This window comes from Thalassophryne amazonica, chromosome 6 (genome assembly GCF_902500255.1).
Source record: "Thalassophryne amazonica chromosome 6, fThaAma1.1, whole genome shotgun sequence".
Taxonomy (NCBI): domain Eukaryota; kingdom Metazoa; phylum Chordata; class Actinopteri; order Batrachoidiformes; family Batrachoididae; genus Thalassophryne; species Thalassophryne amazonica.
Genome location: NC_047108.1, coordinates 91,717,448 through 91,740,946, shown reverse-complemented (window position 1 = coordinate 91,740,946; position 23,499 = coordinate 91,717,448). Strand labels below are relative to the sequence as shown.

Sequence of the window (23,499 nt, the reverse complement as noted above, 5' to 3'; positions counted from 1 at the left end):
GATAAGCCACTTTGACAGATTTGAAAAGTACCTGTGTTTCATCTACTTAATGTGATTTTTCTGAAGCTTTGTGCAACACCACCACCAACTCCAGCAAAGAAGTGCAAGTCAAGCTCAGTCGTCTTGGATGAACGTATGCACTATGAAATCTGCATCTATGTTCTTGCAGGGTTGTAATATTTTCCCGTTGTGCCATCTGTGTTCCTGAACAATTATATAACTAAATACTGTCAAATTAAACAAATCTTATGCCAAAGGTACATCAGGTACTACTGCCACCAGGTAGTAAACAAGATCACTTTGTGCAATTCCAAGAATTTGTAATTTTTATTTTTAATTTTAATAGAGATTGTTCTGTCTCAACCATTATAAAATAACAATTGAAAATTTTTAAATTTGAATATTTACATATATACAAATTGTGCAAAATTTACAAGACAAATTTGGCATATACAGTGCGCGCGCGCACACACACACACACACACACACACACACACACACACACACACACACAGAGCAAGAACCCTCAGGCTTTGATAGTGACCCCCCCCCCAAAAAAAAACCCCATAAAAGTTGTAATAAATCCTGCAAATCCTGACTTAAACTTCCGAATGTGTACTATAAAAGTCATGTTCTTTCAAAATTATGCTCCAAATGTTAGGATTTGTTAGTGAAATAGACCTCCAGGCAAAATGTCTTTTCCTTGATTGACCAAGACATGTTGGGGGCCTTTGTAGGATTAATTACAATATTTACGGGCTCTGTTAATTTTTTTTCGGGGGGGGGGGGGGGGGGGGGCATCCTGTACATTTTTTTTTTTTTTAATTCAGGTTTCTACATGTTGCAATTTCTAAAATTTTGCCCTTCAAACTCACAAATAAAACAAATCTTTAAAACATGATAAAAGGTTTTTTTTTTTTTTTTTTTTTTTAAATGGGAAAAACAGCCTGTGTCACAAGAAAACAGAGCCTTCTCGGTTCTGGTATCCTGTGTGCCTTCTAGCTAACTAGCTGATATTTTACATCATACTTCATTAAAAACAAAAACCCTCCCCTGTTCCATTTAGTCCATGAGCCATTCATGAATTTTGACCTAATCGGTACCACTTAAGGGGGAAAAAAAAAACGACACTTAGAATCCAGCCTCAGTGTATCATGGCCTACATAAAAATGTATGATAGCCATCCCAGGGTGGTACCTGTAGCCAGGTAGGGGTCAATAAAGAATTACACAGAGGTCAAACTTTAAAAATGCTCCAATTATGTTGAAAACTATATCACATTATTTGTCTGATCATAACAATTCCAAAAAGGTATAGTTTGGACTATCAATGATGGAATGTTCTGGAGTTATGAAGTAAAAACAGCAAAAATGGTGACAAAGGTCAATTTCAGTTTGTACAGGGGTCAAAAGTTAAAGTTGCTCCAATTTCAGCAAAAAATGATGCAGATTATTGGTTGAAATAAAAATGATCAATAAATGGAATAGTTTTGACTGTGTTGAATGCTTTGGCTCCAAAATAAAGGTCAAACAAGGTCAACATCCATTGAATTCTATGACATGTGACATATGTTACCCTGTAACATGATAACTAAGCATGACAGATGGTGCAAACTATTCCTTTTTAGAACCCTATTAACCCAAACAATAATTTGCACAATTTTTTTACTGAAATTGGAGCATTATGATCAGACAAGTAATGTAATATAGTTTTCAACATGACTGGAGCATTTTTAAAGTTTGACCTCTGTGTAATTCTTCATTGATCCCTACCTGGCTACAGCTACCACCCTGGGAAGGCTATCATACATTTTTGTGTAGGCCATGATACACTGAGGCTGGATTCTAAGTGTCGTTTTTTTTCCCCCTCTTAAGTTGTACCAAAAACCTGCTTGGCCCATGGACCAGTTCTACCATGTAGATGTTAAAGCTGATGCAACACATAAGTTGCACAAAGTAACCTATATATAGATCTTTCAAGTTTCCAAAGGTGTCTTGGTGGCTTCCCTCACGGCTAGCCTCCACACTTTACCATATGGTTTTGACTTAATGATGTAAGACATATATCTTTCCATATGCATCCCATCTTGCCTTATGAAAGCTGTCTGTAAAAGTGATAATTTAGTTGTTCTACTAAAACACACCTGTACTGATGCACTCAATCATTTTACTTTGATACAGTATATTTAATTTCTACCATGTTGTAGAGATTCGTTTTCACTGTAATTTTAAGACTATTTTAGAAATTTGAACATAGAGAAGCTAGAATTGTTGTTCTTTTTACAATTTGTCATAAAAATAATTGTGTTAAAGCTTGAGGGTTCTGAAATTTTTACATGACACTGTGTACATAAGGGTAAAACAAATCAAACACAGGTATATATACAATAATAAATTTGTTTAGGCATTATTTTGTAAAATGACAATAAAAGATACAAAGACCAAAATTTACATGTGCCCTAAAAATATAAAAAGTTAAAGCAGGTACAGATACCTATTCAACTGGTATTACAAAACTAATCTGTCAAAGTGCAGTTATACTGCACATATTCCTCAACAAACTGCCTGATTCTTGAATCCAAATACAAGGACAGGTCATTCACAAAAGTAACAGCAATCAGCAAGTCATTCCAGATTAATTTCTGTAAATTCCAGCTAAAATTCACCATTTTAACCCATTTACTACACATGGCTACCAAATGTTTTCATAGTGGACATTTTTTTTAATTTGTCCAGTTTAAGTTAGGCTGTTCATTTTGTTGTGCTACAAAATACAATTTGCAGACTAGAGGTTGCCTTAGCTGGGTAATCCGTCACAGTACAGATCCTGCCCAAACAATTTTATACTGGATTACTGTAACATTACGCATTAAAAGAGTAAGTCAGTGACTTATATGTAGGCAAGAACAAGTCTGGCAGATTTTAGTGCTACAACTTAAAGATGTTTTCAACCACTGAAAGGCCTCTCTGTAATGTTCACCATGTCAGGCTCGGCAAACTTGCACACTTTTGAAATAATTATTTGCAACAATAAAGTAGCAACGACGACTAATTGGAGTTGGAGTTTGACTATGATGGAAGTTCTGTTATTTAAGCTGATTGCTGGAGAGGAGGGGGAAAGTTGCTCAGACTCTGCATGTGTTGTAAATTTGCTAGAACCTGATTTAAAACCAGGAATGTCTCTTTTCAAAACAGTATCAGAAGTTCCTCCAGTAAAGCTTCTGGAGTGGTGAATGTTCAAACACAAACATTGGCGATATGTCTTCATCAACGCATGACATTATTACTACGTATTATTTCTTTTTTTCTACGATCACATAAAGATAAGAAATCTGGCAACAAAATTTTTTAAAGCACACATCCTACAAACCAGGCAAGTGTTTTGAGATGGACAAAGTGTCTCAAACGGACACAATCTGCATTATATGGCTTAAACTGGTAAGAAGGCAACTCAGCAGGTAACAGGACTATTAGTCTAGTTAAAACAATCCACAGATATTCACTCTGTGCTAAAATATGGTGTAAATGTGTGAGAAAATAAAATCTCTGTTAGGAACTTAAATAAACATGTTTTGTAAATAAGACATTACTACAGCTTATAAAATAAAAACAGCCTGCAGTAATTGTACTTTTAGTACAATATAACCAAATTCAATCCACTTCAGAGATTTGCTGCTAGAACTCACATCAACACGGTGACACCGACAGGTTTCTCTGGTGTGATCAGTTCAGTTAAAGCAATTCCATCTCTGGGCAGCGAGGTGGCAGTGCGTGAGAAAAGTGCGACTGGGTGACAGCGTGGCTTTAAAGTTCCATCTCAGCGATAGAAATTCACACAGCCTGTGTTCGAAGAGACTTTCAGAAGGTGATGTGAGGATTCCAGATATGTGCTGTCATTCAGTGCCTGCAGAAAGCATCTGAGCGGCTGGTCAGCTCCACTTCGTGACAACAGGGAGTGGCACTCGTCGCTTAAATGTGGCTGCTATTTGAGGAAGCCTTTATAAAGCAGGTGCGAGTGGCCGCTACCTCGCTCAGTCTCCAGGCAGAAAAGTAGATCCCTGAGGTTCACTCTGGTGATACGCTGTCGCGTAAACTGTCTTAAGCCTCCACCGCTGGAGCCTCCAGTCTGTGAAGAGCCTGACCCAGAGCCCTGGAGTGTGAGAGCAGCAGGTAAGAAAAGAAAACATGTAGAAACTCACTGCTACTCTATTAATGTACCGTTGAAAAATAAACAAAACAGTCTGCAACTTGTACTATAAGCAGGCCAAACAGCTCGATGTTTCTCACCTCTGTGCTGGAGTCTCTAAGAGGAGAGTCCATTTTCCGTTTTTTCCTCGGGCCGATTGCTGCCAGAGCTGTTAGGTTGGCTTCTCTCTGCCGGATCTGAGCCAGTTCCTGCTGCTGCATCTGTCATACAAACAGCACATGCCAGATGACTGTGAAACTCTCAGTCTTCACTTTGCTTAAAAAAAAAAAAAAAAAAAAAAAAAAAAAATTATAAAACACCATTTTTTCCCCCCATTCGGTCGGGACATCTGTGCAGCATACTGTCACATAAAGAAGCCCTGACTAGAGTCCACAATAGGTCGGCTCAAATGGTTCTCAGTACAACCTGAATGGAAACATTCAAGGAACTGCTTAAACTCACACTGACCTCATGCTGACAAGCTTGTAATACATACACATACAGTAGTGTTCAGACTAATAGTAGTGCTATGTGACTAAAAAGATTAATCCAGGTTTTGAGTATATTTCTTATTGTTACATAGGAAACAAGGTACCAGTAGATTCAGTAGATTCTCACAAATCCAACAAGACCAAGCATTCATGACATGCACACTCTTAAGGCTATGAAATTGGGCTATTAGTAAAAAAAAGTAGAAAAGGGGGTGTTCACAATAATAGTAGCATCTGCTGTTGACGCTACAAACTCAAAACTATTATGTTCAAACTGCTTTTTTAGCAATCCTGTGAATCACTAAACTAGTATTTAGTTGTATAACCACAGTTTTTCATGATTTCTTCACATCTGCGAGGCATTAATTTTGTTGGTTTGGAACCAAGATTTTGCTCAGTTACTACTATGCTTGGGGTCATTGTCTTGTTGAAACTCCCATTTCAAGGGCATGTCCTCTTCAGCATAAGGCAACATGACCTCTTCAAGTATTTTGACATATCCAAACTGATCCTTGATACGTGGTATGCGATATATAGGCCCAACAGCATAGTAGGAGAAACATGCCCATATCATGATGCTTGTACCACCATGCTTCACTGTCTTCACTGTGAACTGTGGCTTGAATTCAAAGTTTGGGGGTCGTCTCACAAACTGTCTGTGGCCTTTGGACCCAAAAAGAACAATTTTACTCTCATCAGTCCACAAAATATTCCTCCACTTCTCTTTAGGCCAGTTGATGTGTTCTTTGGCAAATTGTAACCTCTTCTAAGATAAGATAATTATAGTGGGCGATTTTAACATCCACACAGATGCTGAGAATGACAGCCTCAACACTGCATTTAATCTATTATTAGACTCTATTGGCTTTGCTCAAAAAGTAAATGAGTCCACCCACCACTTTAATCATATCTTAGATCTTGTTCTGACTTATGGTATGGAAATAGAAGACTTAACAGTATTCCCTGATAACTCCCTTCTGTCTGATCATTTCTTAATAACATTTACATTACTCTGATGGACTACCCAGCAGTGGGGAATAAGTTTCATTACACTAGAAGTCTTTCAGAAAGCGCTGTAACTAGGTTTAAGGATATGATTCCTTCTTTATGTTCTCTAATGCCATATACCAACACAGTGCAGAGTAGCTACCTAAACTCTGTAAGGGAGATAGAGTATCTCGTCAATAGTTTTACATCCTCATTGAAGACAACTTTGGATGCTGTAGCTCCTCTGAAAAAGAGAGCTTTAAATCAGAAGTGTCTGACTCCGTGGTATAACTCACAAACTCGTAGCTTAAAGCAGATAACCCGTAAGTTGGAGAGGAAATGGCGTCTCACTAATTTAGAAGATCTTCACTTAGCCTGGAAAAAGAGTCTGTTGCTCTATAAAAAAGCCCTTCGTAAAGCTAGGACATCTTTCTACTCATCACTAATTGAAGAAAATAAGAACAACCCCAGGTTTCTTTTCAGCACTGTAGCCAGGCTGACAAAGAGTCAGAGCTCTATTGAGCTGAGTATTCCATTAACTTTAACTAGTAATGACTTCATGACTTTCTTTGCTAACAAAATTTTAACTATTAGAGAAAAAATTACTCATAACCATCCCAAAGACGTATCGTTATCTTTGGCTGCTTTCAGTGATGCCGGTATTTGGTTAGACTCTTTCTCTCCGATTGTTCTGTCTGAGTTATTCTCATTAGTTACTTCATCCAAACCATCAACATGTTTATTAGACCCCATTCCTACCAGGCTGCTCAAGGAAGCCCTACCATTATTTAATGCTTCGATCTTAAATATGATCAATCTATCTTTGTTAGTTGGCTATGTACCACAGGCTTTTAAGGTGGCAGTAATTAAACCATTACTTAAAAAGCCATCACTTGACCCAGCTATCTTAGCTAATTATAGGCCAATCTCCAACCTTCCTTTTCTCTCAAAAATTCTTGAAAGGGTAGTTGTAAAACAGCTAACTGATCATCTGCAGAGGAATGGTCTATTTGAAGAGTTTCAGTCAGGTTTTAGAATTCATCATAGTACAGAAACAGCATTAGTGAAGGTTACAAATGATCTTCTTATGGCCTCGGACAGTGGACTCATCTCTGTGCTTGTTCTGTTAGATCTCAGTGCTGCTTTTGATACTGTTGACCATAAAATTTTATTACAGAGATTAGAGCATGCCATAGGTATTAAAGGCACTGCGCTGCGGTGGTTTGAATCATATTTGTCTAATAGATTACAATTTGTTCATGTAAATGGGGAATCTTCTTCACAGACTAAAGTTAATTATGGAGTTCCACAAGGTTCTGTGCTAGGACCAATTTTATTCACTTTATACATGCTTCCCTTAGGCAGTATTATTAGACGGTATTGCTTAAATTTTCATTGTTACGCAGATGATACCCAGCTTTATCTATCCATGAAGCCAGAGGACACACACCAATTAGCTAAACTGCAGGATTGTCTTACAGACATAAAGACATGGATGACCTCTAATTTCCTGCTTTTAAACTCAGATAAAACTGAAGTTATTGTACTTGGCCCCACAAATCTTAGAAACATGGTGTCTAACCAGATCCTTACTCTGGATGGCATTACCCTGACCTCTAGTAATACTGTGAGAAATCTTGGAGTCATTTTTGATCAGGATATGTCATTCAAAGTGCATATTAAACAAATATGTAGGACTGCTTTTTTGCATTTACGCAATATCTCTAAAATCAGAAAGGTCTTGTCTCAGAGTGATGCTGAAAAACTAATTCATGCATTTATTTCCTCTAGGCTGGACTATTGTAATTCATTATTATCAGGTTGTCCTAAAAGTTCCCTAAAAAGCCTTCAGTTAATTCAAAATGCTGCAGCTAGAGTACTGACGGGGACTAGAAGGAGAGAGCATATCTCACCCATATTGGCCTCTCTTCATTGGCTTCCTGTTAATTCTAGAATAGAATTTAAAATTCTTCTTCTTACTTATAAGGTTTTGAATAATCAGGTCCCATCTTATCTTAGGGACCTCGTAGTACCATATTACCCCAATAGAGCGCTTCGCTCTCAGACTGCAGGCTTACTTGTAGTTCCTAGGGTTTGTAAGAGTAGAATGGGAGGTAGAGCCTTCAGCTTTCAGGCTCCTCTCCTGTGGAACCAGCTCCCAATTCAGATCAGGGAGACAGACACCCTCTCTACTTTTAAGATTAGGCTTAAAACTTTCCTTTTTGCTAAAGCTTATAGTTAGGGCTGGATCAGGTGACCCTGAACCATCCCTTAGTTATGCTGCTATAGACGTAGACTGCTGGGGGGTTCCCATGATGCACTGTTTCTTTTTCTTTTTGCTCTGTATGCACCACTCTGCATTTAATCATTAGTGATCGATCTCTGCTCCCCTCCACAGCATGTCTTTTTCCTGGTTCTCTCCCTCAGCCCCAACCAGTCCCAGCAGAAGACTGCCCCTCCCTGAGCCTGGTTCTGCTGGAGGTTTCTTCCTGTTAAAAGGGAGTTTTTCCTTCCCACTGTAGCCAAGTGCTTGCTCACAGGGGGTCGTTTTGACCGTTGGGGTTTTACATAATTATTGTATGGCCTTGCCTTACAATATAAAGCGCCTTGGGGCAACTGTTTGTTGTGATTTGGCGCTATATAAAAAAAATTGATTGATTGATTGATTGATTCTGCACGTCTTTTATTTAACAGAGGGACTTTGCGGGGGATTCTTGCAAATAAATTAGCTTCACACAGGCATCTTCTGTCACAGCACTTACAGGTAACTCCAGACTGTCTTTGATCATCCTGGAGCTGATCAATGGGTGAGCCTTTGCCATTCTGGTTATTTCTCTATCCATTTTGATGGTTGTTTTCTGTTTTCTTCCACGCGTCTGTTTTTTTTTTGTCCATTTTAAAGCATTGGAGATCACTGTAGATGAACAGCCTATCATTTTTTGCACCTGCGTATACGTTTTCCCCTCTCCAATCAACTTTTTAATCAAACTACGCTGTTCGTCTGAACAATGTCTTGAACATCCCATTTTCCTCAGGCTTTCAAAGAGAAAAGCATGTTCAACAGGTGCTGGCTTCATCCTTACATAGGGGACACCCGATTCACACCTGTTTGTTCCACAAAACTGACGAACTCACTGACTGAATGCCACACTACTATTATTGTGAACACCCCCTTTTCTACTTTTTTTTTTTTACTAACAGACCAATTTCATAGCCTTAAGAGTGTGCATATCATGAATGCTTGGTCTTGTTGAATTTGTGAGAATCTACTGGTACCTTGTCTCCCATGTAACAATAAGAAATATACTCAAAACCTGGATTAATCTTTTTAGTCACATAGCACTACTATTAGTCTGAACACTACTGTGTGTGTATGTGTATATAGATAGATAGATGGATAGATGGATAGATGGATAGATGGATAGATAGATAGATAATCTATCGTCCTCCTGGTCGTTACTGTGAGTTTCTCTGTGAATTTTGAGAACTTTTGTCTGACTTAGTGCTTAGCTCAGATAAGATAATTATAGTGGGCGATTTTAACATCCACTCAGATGCTGAGAATGACAGCCTCAACACTGCATTTAATCCATTATTAGACTCAATTGGCTTTGCTCAAAATGTAAAAAATAACAGTATTCCCTGAAAACTCCCTTCTGTCTGATCATTTCTTAATAACATTTACATTTACTCTGATGGACTACCCAGCAGTGGGGAATAAGTTTCATTACACTAGAAGTCTTTCAGAAAGCGCTGTAACTAGGTTTAAGGATATGTTTCCTTCTTTATGTTCCCTAATGCCATATACCAACACAGTGCAGAGTAGCTACCTAAACTCTGTATGTGAGATAGAGTATCTCGTCAATAGTTTTACATCCTCATTGAAGACAACTCTGGATGCTGTAGCTCCTCTGAAAAAGAGAGCTTTAAATCAGAAGTGCCTGACTCCGTGGTATAACTCACAAACTCACAGCTTAAAGCAGATAACCCGTAAGTTGGAGAGGAAATGGCGTCTCACTAATTTAGAAGATCTTCACTTAGCTTGGAAAAAGAGTCTGTTGCTCTATAAAAAAGCCCTCCGTAAACCTAGGACATCTTACTACTCATCACTAATTGAAGAAAATAAGAACAACCCCAGGTTTCTTTTCAGCACTGTAGCCAGGCTGACAAAGAGTCAGAGCTCTATTGAGCCGAGTATTCCTTTAACTTTAACTAGTAATGACTTCATGACTTTCTTTGCTAATAAAATTTTATCTATTAGAGAAAAAATTACTCATAACCATCCCAAAGACGTATCGTTATCTTTGGCTGCTTTCTTTGATGCCGGTATTTGGTTAGACTCTTTCTCTCCGATTGTTCTGTCTGAGTTATTTTCATTAGTTACTTCATCCAAACCATCAACATGTCTATTAGACCCCATTCCTACCAGGCTGCTCAAGGAAGCCCTACCATTATTTAATGCTTCAATCTTAAATATTATCAATCTATCTTTATTAGTTGGCTATGTACCACAGGCTTTTAAGGTGGCAGTAATTAAACCATTACTTAAAAAGCCATCACTTGACCCAGCTATCTTAGCTAATTATAGGCCAATCTCCAACCTTCCTTTTCTCTCAAAAATTCTTGAAAGGGTAGTTGTAAAACAGTTAACTGATCATCTGCAGAGGAATGGTCTTTTTTAAGAGTTTCAGTCAGGTTTTAGAATTCATCATAGTACAGAAACAGCATTAGTGAAGGTTACAAATGATCTTCTTATGGCCTCAGACAGTGGACTCATCTCTGTGCTTGTTCTGTTAGACCTCAGTGCTGCTTTTGATACTGTTGACCATAAAATTTTATTACAGAGATTAGAGCATGCCATAGGTATTAAAGGCACTGCGCTGCGGTGGTTTGAATCATATTTGTCTAATAGATTACAATTTGTTCATGTAAATGGGGAATCTTCGTCACAGACTAAAGTTAATTATGGAGTTCCACAAGGTTCTGTGCTAGGACCAATTTTATTCACTTTATACATGCTTCCCTTAGGCAGTATTATTAGACGGTATTGCTTAAATTTTCATTGTTACGCAGATGATACCCAGCTTTATCTATCCATGAAGCCAGAGGACACACACCAATTAGCTAAACTGCAGGATTGTCTTACAGACATAAAGACATGGATGACCTCTAATTTCCTGCTTTTAAACTCAGATAAAACTGAAGTTATTGTTCTTGGCCCCACAAATCTTAGAAACATGGTGTCTAACCAGATCCTTACTCTGGATGGCATTACCCTGACCTCTAGTAATACTGGGAGAAATCTTGGAGTCATTTTTGATCAGGATATGTCATTCAAAGCGCATATTAAACAAATATGTAGGACTGCTTTTTTGCATTTATGCAATATCTCTAAAATCAGAAAGGTCTTGTCTCAGAGTGATGCTGAAAAACTAATTCATGCATTTATTTCCTCTAGGCTGGACTATTGTAATTCATTATTATCAGGTTGTCCTAAAAGTTCCCTAAAAAGCCTTCAGTTAATTCAAAATGCTACAGCTAGAGTACTGACGGGGACTAGAAGGAGAGAGCATATCTCACCCATATTGGCCTCTCTTCATTGGCTTCCTGTTAATTCTAGAATAGAATTTAAAATTATTCTTCTTACTTATAAGGTTTTGAATAATCAGGTCCCATCTTATCTTAGGGACCTCGTAGTACCATATCACCCCAATAGAGCGCTTCGCTCTCAGACTGCAGGCTTACTTGTAGTTCCTAGGTTTTGTAAGAGTAGAATGGGAGGCAGAGCCTTCAGCTTTCAGGCTCCTCTCCTGTGGAACCAGCTCCCAATTCAGATCACGGAGACAGACACCCTCTCTACTTTTAAGATTAGGCTTAAAACTTTCCTTTTTGCTAAAGCTTATAGTTAGGGCTGGATCAGGTGACCCTGAACCATCCCTTAGTTATGCTGCTATAGACTTAGACTGCTGGGGGGTTCCTATGATGCACTGAGTGTTTCTTTCTCCTTTTGCTCTGTATGCACCACTCTGCATTTAATCATTAGTGATTGATCTCTGCTCCCCTCCACAGCATGTCTTTTTCCTGGTTCTCTCCCTCAGCCCCAACCAGTCCCAGCAGAAGACTGCCCCTCCCTGAGCCTGGTTCTGCTGGAGGTTTCTTCCTGTTAAAAGGGAGTTTTTCCTTCCCACTGTCGCCAAGTGCTTGCTCACAGGGGGTCGTTTTGACCGTTGGGGTTTTTACGTAATTATTGTATGGCCTTGCCTTACAATATAAAGCACCTTGGGGCAACTGTTTGTTGTGATTTGGCGCTATATAAATAAAATTGATTGATTGATTGATTGACAGCAGACGCTTTCCTCTACCGTCTCCATATTCTCGCACCGCTCACAGGAACACCTAAAATGTCAACTCCAAATAATATGTTCACAATAATCTTGAAATGGTCAAGAAACTTGTAAAAATATCAGTGCAATACGTGCTATATAAATAAAATTGATTGATTGATTGATTGAAGAACAGCGTAGTTTGATTCAAAAGTTGATTGGAGAGGGGAAAACTTATGTATATAATAAGAAATACTCACATACTGAAAACCTGAATTAATCTTTTTAGTCACATAGCACTACTATTATTCTGAACATTACTGCAGCTGACATTTTTCCAAGGGTGGTAAAAAACTATGCAAAGTTTCCACAATGAGTTGGAATGGCGTGCGAGTCCAGAATGTTTTTTAATTCACAAGGTCTCATCAATGCCTCAGACAGAAAGAAAAAGAGCAGAATCAGTTAGCCGGAAGTACAACCCCAATTCCAATTAAATTGGGATGTTGTGTGAAATGTACATAAAAACAGAATATAATGATTTGCAAATCCTCTTCAACCTATATTCAATTGAATACACCACAAAGACAAGATATTTAATGTTCAAACAGTTGCCTTGGGGCAACTGTTTGTTGTGATTTGGCGCTATATAAATAAAATTGATTGAATTGATTGATATATATAATATAAATAAAGCAAAAACTACTTACTTTTGTGCTCAACTTTCAACATAAATATTGTGTTTCTTGCCATTCCTATTATAAATTTTTATTTTGTATTGACAACAGAAACATTCATTGGAGGCTCCAGCATGAAATGCTTTAGGAATATTTTGGAGAGAAACTTCAACTTCTGTTAGCACCGCTGCCTCCCAGCAAGAAGGTTAGGGGATCGCCTTTCTGTGTGGAGTTTGAAATGTTCTCCCCGTGTTTGTGTGGGTTCCCTCCGGGTCTTTTGGCTTCTTCCCACATCCAAAGACATGTAGGTGAAATAAAAACTTGACATTAACCGGAGACTGCATGCAGACATATGTGGCCCTGCAATAGACTGGTGTCCTGTAACCCCCACCCCCCAATCCCCCATGGCCCTTAACTGGAGTAAGTGGGTATAGAGAATGGATAGATGGAACTTCAACCTCTAATAACTGGTCATTTTGCTCACAGCGGTCCCACTGATCACTCCGCTGCTCTCCGAACATAACGAAATATGTTCCTTGCAGTGTGCCATCTTTTCAACCATCAAAAACTGAGTTAGAGTGATGATTATGATTCTCAACGTTTGAGCAGTAAAACCGATCAAACACACCATACATAAACATTTCTGCACCCGCCGCCAAAAACTGTCCATAAAATTACAGTGCAATTCACTTTAGCGAACAAGTTATACCAAACAAGTGGAAAAGCGGCAGCAGATAATGGGCTCGTACTCACCTCTTTGGCCTTCTGTTTAAGTCGTAGTTGCTCAGGGTCCTCTTGCCGTGACCGAGACTACAGAATTTATGAGACATAATTAGTCATTCATGATGACAGGCTCTTATTTTTCAATCAACTCTCCATCAGGCCTTATCCTGTCAGTTCACAAATGGCTCACGCACTGACCTTTCCATGCGATTGTGTAAAAGCCTTCTGCAGTTTCTCTCTTTATCTTTTGTTACCTTTGCAGCCTTCAAAAGGATCTCTCTCTCTTGCTCTTCCTTTCTTTGTTTCTCCATCTGATCCAGCTGCTCAAAGAACTTGAGCTGGGCCCGCACGTCACTGATCTGTTCAAACCGCTCGTCCTCCTGCAAGAAGAAAGGAGGGCAAGATACCACAGGAGACAATAAAACTTAGTAAACAAATCCAAGAAGTGCCAAGTGTCAAATTTGGGAAAATTATAATTACCACCTTTAGGGTTATGTTCTTGTGCTGTGCCACTTGTGACAACCTCTCCAGGAGATTTTGCAGACGCTGTTGTGTGGCGTGAGAAATGTAGTCCATCACATCTGTGCCCAATTCGCTGACACCAAACTTCTTACCTGTTACAAATGTTGGGGTGCAGAATTACACTGTGTGCAACAACTTTGAAAGCAGAACAAGCTGTGCATTTCCTCCACAGGTGAGGATTTTTTTGTGTCTGTGCGTCTCACCTATTTCCAGAGCTCGTCTGCTGAGTAAAGCGGTGGAGAGGAAAGTCTCGTCCTTACAGGATCGCGTCACTGTGCCAACGAGCTCAGAGCCGGTTGCTATGATACAAGCGCTCTCCTCTGACAAGTTGACTCCTGCCATGGATGCCACATCATTGATGTCATCGTCATCCCTGGATGAAATGAAACCCAGTGAACCTCGTTATGAAAAATCCAACGGAGTGCAATCAAATAGAAAACAACTGTCATTAAACAAAGACTGCACAAGAAACAAAGACCACAACTTTTACAATTTTTGTGTGTTTAGTTATTAAAAAAAAACTTCTATAATTCTATTCAGCAGTTACATGCTTATCACTTAAACAAAATTATACTCACAAACAATACAAGATAACAATCACCTATAATAACTGATAGAACTGATAGATGTAATTGTTAGAATTGTTCCAAATTGCACTTTTCGAGTACATGTACATAGTTTCTGCTAACAATTGCCATTTTTAAACCATTAATAACCTATGTTGACAATAATCACAGCAATTCATCTTTTTGAATATAATCTGACTCAAATGTATTGCTGATGCTCAATTCAATTTTGGAGTCATGCTGTTGTCTTCCAGAAGGATCCATCTATCTGTCACAGCCAGGTGATATGAGTCTTTTATGGGTCTTTTCCACTTGCTGGGGTCCTCTGCACTGAGGCACTTGCACAATGGATCACGCACAGAGGAGCACGCCTCATGGTCATAATGTTGTCTCTCTTACTGCTAGTTTGACGCATGTCATCCCAGTGGTACCCAAGGACCATCTAGGTCACTGGTTAGTGTGCAGGTCACACCACCACACAGGAAGGCAGAAAGCACCAGGACTTGGGTTTTGGTTATCCTACAAATTTGTCAGCATTGCTGCAAAATCATCATCAAGCAACTTCCTACGGTGATATACAGTGTTATTCCTGATTATGTGATGTAGGTTTGTGGAATTGCTCCTACACTGGTAAGTAGCAAAAGTAACCACATGTCAAACTGGTTGAAAACTGGTTCAAGTAAAAACATGTACTGTTCTGTCAGGATGAGGCAATATAGTGTTTGTGAGACATTAATAATCTAAATCTGACCTGAAGGTTCCCCCTCCTGCTTCTTTCAGCTTGTTCTTCTGAGCTGCACTAAGAGTGGTGGCCTGACTGATTACATGTACTCCTTTGGCCCCTGGAAACAAGTTTGGTTTCACCGCTGGAACTAATAAAAACAAAGACAGATGATCTTGTATTGTTAGCAAAGAACAAAGAATTGTAGTTAAAACAATTCATGCCCAGTTGGCTTAGTTATATCAAATATTTTTTTTCCTACAATTTACATTCCAAAATCACAAAGACTAGCCACAAGGTGGCAGCAATACCACACTGAACTCAGTTTATGACAAACCAGATACAGAATGAACCAATGCCTCCCAGCTGTTTAGTGTCTTTTTTTTTTTTTTTTTTTTTTTTTTTTTAACTGGACCTGTTACATATCTGTATTTTAATAAGAATAAAACATATTTTCATTTAATAGGACTAAATTGACTGAATGACTGGATAACACGCACACACCCGTCTGCAGATGTTTGACCACCTGTGGCTGGCCAACAATGATGCGGCTCGGAGCTTGTCCTCTGAGCGTTACCATGGGAGACTGAGCCAGGGTCACCTGGGGCCTCACCATCGTGCCCTGTTGCTGAGATACAATCTGGAACACAGAGAACACAATCACAGGAGAGTAAGGCGGTGTAACACCTGACATCTGATACTCCAGTTCGATAAGTAACAAATCTCAGCGAATTCTGTTAGAGGCAGTAATCTATGTCTATGAGCAGCAGCATTACCAGTCCAGGTTTAGTCTGAGTGAGGCTGATAACAGTGGCCTTGGTTCCATCCGCACTTATGGCAGTCGTGGTAGCAGGAGAGACGGGAGGTCGCACCACCATGGTTGTGAAGGCTGTGGAGCCTGTTGAAGCCGGCTGAGGAGCAGGCTGAGGCACCAGGCTCTGCTGGATGAATGCTTCAGAGTCTGGGGTCATCTGGCGCAGGGCTGGAAGGCTTCTCTGAAGGTAACATGCAACAGAAAAGAATGAATGCAAAGCTGGCTTTCCACCACACACTGATGCTACACTATTTGTTTATCCTCTTAAGCCCTAGGGCCTATTTCACCAAAATCACATACCCATACATTATGATTTATTTCTAAGTTTGTACAAGGTCAAAAATTCAAAACTTTGGATCAGCTAAAAGACAGGTCCTAGGGGATGTTGTGGATGCAAAAAAATGAAAGCAAATAATACTTGGTAGGAGCAAATTAGTTTTTTTGCCCAGAAAATGAATTCCGATTTATGTCTATTTGCTTGGCATTTGAGCTGTGGTTAGTTGATATGTGACTGAAGTGGATACTTTTGTAGAGGAGACATTGCTTGACATTTTGATGTATAATAATTGTATGTTGGTGTCAGCACTGGTTTGTTATGAGCATTCAAATGTTCCAAAACGGGGCAAGTCCCGATATGTTGTAATTCTTGCTGTTATTTCTTCTACCATTCTTTGATCGTGCACAGCCAACCTTACTATTTGTTTCTTCTTTTGTTTCTGGGTGTAACACCTCCTCCCTCGGGCAGGCATAACTAATATCTGCAATACAGGCTGGTCTCCCAAAGAGGAGTGGTGTTGAGCATAACAAGACACATGCGCACACACACTCACAAAGTAAATAAATAAAAATTCTTCTTCTGTTGTAGCCAAAAAAAATGCCAAAGACACACAATGGTATCTGACTCATGCCAGTGATATGACCAGACAGGTTAAAAAAACAAATAAAGATGAAGTGTAAATATATTTATGAATATAAGTTTGAACTTATATATATGACTTAATATTATTACAAATAATATGTGATGAATGAGTTAAGGCTGGGAGTTGATGGTAAAAATTTAACTCAGTATGTTTTGCACAACATACTGTATAAATATTAGGGCTGGGAAAATTAACTCATCTGTTTAAGACAGGAAGCTGATCATTTGCATTAAACAATCACTTTTTTAAGAGTCCTTTTCATAGTACTTTGCAACAAAACCTCTAAATACTCGATTCACCTTTGGTGACTGCTTCAATTGCAAAAAATTATTTTTTTTGAATAATTTATTTTGAAAGAGTCATACATAGAGTCAATAGGGCCCATTCAAATGCGGTCAGCTTGATGTATTTTTCCCTACAAACCAGCCATTAATGCTATGAACCCAGATCGTGGGAAAAATGTGAGTGCCATAATTACATATTATCGATGTCATGTGCACATTTAATTCCACTTAATAACACATCACATATGCATCTACTTTATCATAAATTAAGCATTATTATATGTGATCATGAGCCATAATTGACCCATGGGGACTGTTCAATTGTTAAATACACTAGCAGACTCCGATCTCACATCAAACCACACATGTAATATTTTATCAACGTACCGCAGCTGCTGAAATGTAAATATATTAGTGGTGGAAATGACTGGATTATTGCCATCCTTTGGACAAGGACCTACCTACTTTACTGCCATAAAAAAGTTTCTCTCCTGCAATTTTATATTGAAAATAGACATAAGGCATTTTCACTGTTAAAAATATTTTAGGAGAGATTTTATCTCAACAAAAGACAGCAGCACTGTGAAGTCACAGTAGCACAAAGGATTCCGGAACAACTGTAACAACAAACATTTGTCTAGTTACTCTGTTATTTGGAAGGTTTCATGCTGTTTCTTGTGGTGATCTTATGGTGATCTTAACCTCATGTCTGTAAACGACTGTGCCTTCAAAATTAAGAACCAACATGCTGCTCATTAAGTGAATAGTTAGGTTCAAAAGTACTTTTCCCCGTGTGTTGTCACTCACTTCATTTATTGTTTTTGTTACCTTACCTCTATGACCACACACATGCCTCAATTTATGTCTCAAATGTTTGTTTTTTCAATTTAATTTTCAGTTTTTTCATTTATATAGTGCCAAATCACAACAGAGTTGCCTCAAAGTGTTTCACACAAGTAAGGTCTAACCTTACCAACCCCCAGAGCAGCAGTGGTAAGGAAAAACTCCCTCTGAGGAAGAAACCTCAAGCAGACCAGACTCAAAGTGGTGACCCTCTGCTTGGGCCATGCTACAGACATAAATTACAGAACAATTCACAAAACTAATATACAGGAAATGCTGTTGGTGCACAGGACAGGAGGGTCTCCAGCACAAATACCACACCCATCTCTGGATGGAGCTGCACCTTAAACAGAGAGAAAAAACAGAATCAGGCATCACAAAGACAAGAAATACAGTATAATTTGTCAGCATTAAAGAACAAGAAAAACAGGAAATACTAAGGCGATCGCCAGCCACTAGCTCTGAGCTTCACTAAAAGACCCAGGATTTAGATAAAAGTTGAGGCTGCAGCACGCTGTTTCCTAACAAAATGAATTAAAAGAGCAAAAAGCGCAAAACTATACTATGCCAGTATGCTAGCTATACGAAAGGGAAAATAAGTGCGTCTTAAGTCTGGACTTGAAAGTCTCCACAGAATCTGACTGTTTTATTGACACAGAGAGATCATTCCACAGAACAGGGGCACGATAAGAGAAAGCTCTGTGACCCGCAGACTTCTTATTCACCGGAGGGACACAAAGTAGTCCTGCACCCTGAGAACGCAAAGCCCGGGCCAGTACGTAAGGTGTAATTAGGTCAGCTAGGTAGGGAGGTGCCAGTCCGTGAACAATTTTATAGACTAGTAGCAGAAGCTTAAAATCTGATTTCACTGGGACAGGAAGCCAGTGAAGGGATGCCAAAATGGGTGTAATGTGGTCGAACTTTCTGCTTCGTGTCAAAAGTCTGGCTGCAGCATTTTGAACTCACTGGAGAGCCCTAATGCTGGAGTGCGGTAAACCAGAAAATACAACATTGCAGTAGTCCAATCGAGAAGAGATAAACGCATGGATCGGGGTCTCAGCATCAGCCATAGACAGGATGGGATGAATCTTCGCTATGTTTTGCAGGTGGAAGAAAGCAGTCATCGTAATATTTCTAATGTGGAGGTCAAAGGACAATGTAGGATCAAAAATTACCCCAAGGGTAATTTTGTCATACATCACACTTTGTCAGTGTGATGTATGACACACGAGCATAGGGTAAGCGTTAACTGGTCAAATTGATGCCGATGCCTTACTGGACCAAGAACATCATTTCAGTCTTATCAGAGTTTCAAAGTAGGACGTTTCTAGACATCCAACATCTCACTGATGCAAGGCAATCTTCTAAGGATTTTATGTGAATGAGATTACCAGCAGTTATCGGCATGTATAACTGAGTATCATCATCACAGCAGTGAAAGGTAATCCCAAAACGCTGCAATATGTGCCCAAGGGATGCTATATAAAGGGAGAAAAGCAGGGGGCCTAAGACCTGTGGAACCCCAAATTTCATGTCACTAAGTTTAGAGGTTACTGTACAAAACACAGTGAGAATGACTGGTCAAGTATGACTTCAACCGTGCAAGGGTACTCCCAGTAATCCCAAAGTGATTTTCCAGCCTATCAAGTAGAATATGATGATCCACAGTATCAAATGCGGCACTGAGACCTAACAACACCAGAACCATAGTGGTGTCCGAATCCATTGCAAGCAGAAGATCATTCACCACTTTAGTGAGAGCTGTCTCTGTGGAATGACATTTTCTAAAAGCAGACTGCAGTGGCACAAAGAGATTATTCTCAGTAAGATAGTCCATGAGCTGCCATGACACCACTTTTTCCAGACTTTTAGAGCAAAATGATAGATTTGATATCGGCCGATAGTTTTTCAATACACTAGGGTCAAGATTCTGGTTTTTAAGTAATGGTTTAATCACTGCAGATTTGAAACATTTAGGAACAGATCCAGCAGCGAAATTGTAAACGTAATAAGTAAGTGATCAGAGGCCACTGATGTAAGAGGCATGATGTCAATATTCGTGACAACAATACCACATGCGAGAACCAAATCCAGGGTATTTCCACCAATGTGCGTTGAGTCCCGAATGCATTGTTGAAATCCTAATGCAGCCACAATTTCTATAAATAATTTGCAGAGGGGATCAGAAGGCTTATTCATATGAACATTAAAGTCACCAATGATCAGAATGTAATCTGCACTAGTTGACAAGTTAGAGATGAATGCACCAAATTCATCTAAGAATTCAGAATATGGGCCAGGAGGCCTATATACAAAGCAATACGGCTGATTTTTAGGCTTCTGACCTTGGCAATGCGTAATATCCTGAGCAGAGCAGAGAATCAGATGCTCAAACAAGTTATATTTGTGACCCTCAACAGCTAATAAGCTAAACCTAGATTTAGAAATAAGAGCAACACCCCCAGCTTGATTCGTATCACGAGGGACATGACTAAATGTTTATGCTGGTGGGCAGGCCTCATTTAAGGGGAGGACAGCTGCAGGTTTAAGTTTCACATAACCCAATCATATCTAAGTGATGATCAATAATTAGATCATTAATCAACAATGTTTTTGAGGATAGTGATCTTATGTTAATGAGGCCCAGACGAGGGACCTCAGTTGGGTTGACAGTTGAACTGTTTGGGTTTAAGGGTGGTTCCAGAGCAGCATATATAAGATGCCTAGAAGTAGGTTTAGATTTGAGACATTCCACACATGTTGTAGGTAGCAGACACGAAATCTTTAATATCGCTGGAACAGCCAGTGGGCCATCCTCAATTTCAACATCATCCTATAATGGGTATTAAGTTTGCAAAGCATATCCCTCTACAATTTTTATGGACACGTCTACGGAAGCAGGCCACAGTCTCAACTTGTTGAATTTCCCTCCCTGGCAAATAAACTGCACTATCACCATAGTGGATTTTCTGCACTAATTTCCCCGGTAAGCTAACTGATTCCACACCCACATTTGTCATAAGCCTTGCAGGGTCTCTCATCACCTGCTCCATGGCCTGCTGTAAATTCCTAATGTTACTCTCCCTGTAGAGCTCGATCTATGTTCGCAAACAAGATGGCGGTGCCTTCACAAGTAGGGTTTTCCTGCTCTTTCTCTCTGGTGCCATGATGCTATGACAGGTACACATTTTGGACGTCACAAGTAAAGATGAATATTCATGAGATGTTTTGCGTTAACTATTTGTGTCTGAATGTGGGTGTGTAGAGGGAAAGATATGAAGCAGATCAAAATCAATGGAGTGTGTGATTTATAAAGTGGATTTTGCTTGCAGTTGCACCTACAAATGGTTTTATAAGTCTGATTTTTTTTTTCTTTTGTCTGTAAGCCATTTTTTTGCTTTTGTTCATACGTATATTTTTAGTATGAATTCTATGCAATATTTCTTACATGAGGCCCAAGGAGTTCACATGTACAACCCCAATTCCAATGAAGTTGGGAGTTGTGTAAAATGTAAACAAAAACAGAATACAAAATAAATCAGAATACAATGATTTGCAAATCCTCTTCAAGCTATATTCAATTGAATACGCCACAAAGACAAAATATTTAATGTTCAAACTGATAAACATTATTGTTTTTGTATATACATGCATGAAAAAAAATAGTCCAACAGTTTAAGAATAATGTTTCTCAATGTTCAATGCAAGGAATTTAGGGATTCCATCATCTACAGTCCATAATATAACTTGACTTGACATAAACCAATTTGCCTCACTGGACCACAGGGCCAGTAGAATTTAGAAGTTAGTGGGCCACAGTGTAGGAGCACTGGCCCATGGTTTTGGGAGTGAGAGTTCATGATATTCCACCTTGAAATCCTGCAAATAAAACTGCCTATATAAAATAAACCAATCCAGAAAAAAATAAAAAATAAAAATCTTACAATAGTCTATGGACCATGAAGTAAAAAAACAAAAATAGAATTTATCAGAGGGCATTCTCAAGTGTAAAAAAATAAAGTGACTCCCATAAAATTTAGAGGGCATTTTTTAAGCAACCCTCAGAGTTGGCTAACTCACAGTCAGAAATGTAAAATACAGATGTAGGTCATATCAAAACTAAAAAGCATGCCTTGTCTGGATTGGAGTTATAGATCTAAAAATTAAAAAAATATATATATGTTTAGCTCCTTTGCTAATATTGTCACTGTGGGGTTTCCACAAAGGCAAGCTAATTAGACTTTTAAACTAGGTTCAAAACAGTCAGGGTCTACCAGGACCAAGCATATACACTCAACAAAAATATAAATGCAACACTTTTGGTTTTGCTCCCATTTTGTATGAGATGAACTCAAAGATCTAAAACTTTTTCCACATACACAATATCACCATTTCCCTCAAATATTGTTCACACACCAGTCTAAATCTGTGATAGTGAACACTTCTCCTTTGCTGAGATAATCCATCCCACCTCACAGGTGTGCCATATCAAGATGCTGATTAGACACCATGATTAGTGCACAGGTGTGCCTTAGACTCCCCACAATAAAAGGCCACTCTGAAAGGTGTAGTTTTGTCACACAGCACAATGCCACAGATGTTGCAAGATTTGAGGGAGCGTGCAATTGGCATGCTGACAGCAGGAATGTCAACCAGAGCTGTTGCTCATGTATTGAATGTTCATTTCTCTACCATAAGCTGTCTCCAAAGGCGTTTCAGAGAATTTGGCAGTACATCCAACCAGCCTCACAATCGCAGACCACGTGTAACCACACCAGCCCAGGACCTCCACATCCAGCATGTTCACCTCCAAGATCGTCTGAGACCAGCCACTCGGACAGCTGCTGAAACAATCGGTTTGCATAACCAAAGAATTTCTGCACAAACTGTCAGAAACCGTCTCAGGGAAGCTCATCTGCATGCTCGTCGTCCTCATCGGGGTCTCGACCTGACTCCAGTTCGTCGTCGTAACCGACTTGAGTGGGCAAATGCTCACATTCGCTGGCGTTTGGCACGTTGGAGAGGTGTTCTCTTCACGGATGAATCCCGGTTCACACTGTCCAGGGCAGATGGCAGACAGCGTGTGTGTCGTCGTGTGGGTGAGCGGTTTTCTGATGTCAATGTTGTGGATCGAGTGGCACATGGTGGCGGTGGGGTTATGGTATGGGCAGGCGTCTGTTATGGACGAAGAACACAGGTGCATTTTATTGATGGCATTTTGAATGCACAGAGATACCGTGATGAGATCCTTAGGCCCATTGTTGTGCCATACATCCAAGAACATCACCTCATGTTGCAGCAGGATAATGCATGGCCCCATGTTGCAAGGATCTGTACACAATTCTTGGAAGCTGAAAACGTCCCAGTTCTTGCATGGCCGGCATACTCACAGGACATGTCACCCATTGAGCATGTTTGGGATGCTCTGGACCGGCGTATACGACAG

At 39.4% G+C, this 23,499-nt stretch overlaps 1 protein-coding gene across 1 annotated transcript in view; it reads right to left on the bottom strand.

Moving 5' to 3' along the window:
• Nucleotides 1-2,273: 2,273 nt before the first annotated feature.
• The window catches only part of LOC117512652 (transcription initiation factor TFIID subunit 4-like), a 68,326-nt gene continuing 47,100 nt past the window's right edge, over nt 2,274-23,499 (bottom strand). The window contains exons 7-15 of the mRNA XM_034172805.1: nt 15,969-16,187; nt 15,697-15,832; nt 15,223-15,343; nt 14,109-14,278; nt 13,867-13,997; nt 13,638-13,763; nt 13,414-13,470; nt 4,287-4,406; nt 2,274-4,149 (exon numbers count right to left, since the gene is read on the bottom strand). Of these exons, the coding sequence (XP_034028696.1) occupies nt 3,982-4,149; nt 4,287-4,406; nt 13,414-13,470; nt 13,638-13,763; nt 13,867-13,997; nt 14,109-14,278; nt 15,223-15,343; nt 15,697-15,832; nt 15,969-16,187 (1,248 nt within the window). The 3' untranslated portion in view covers nt 2,274-3,981. The remainder of the gene's footprint in view (nt 4,150-4,286; nt 4,407-13,413; nt 13,471-13,637; nt 13,764-13,866; nt 13,998-14,108; nt 14,279-15,222; nt 15,344-15,696; nt 15,833-15,968; nt 16,188-23,499) is intronic.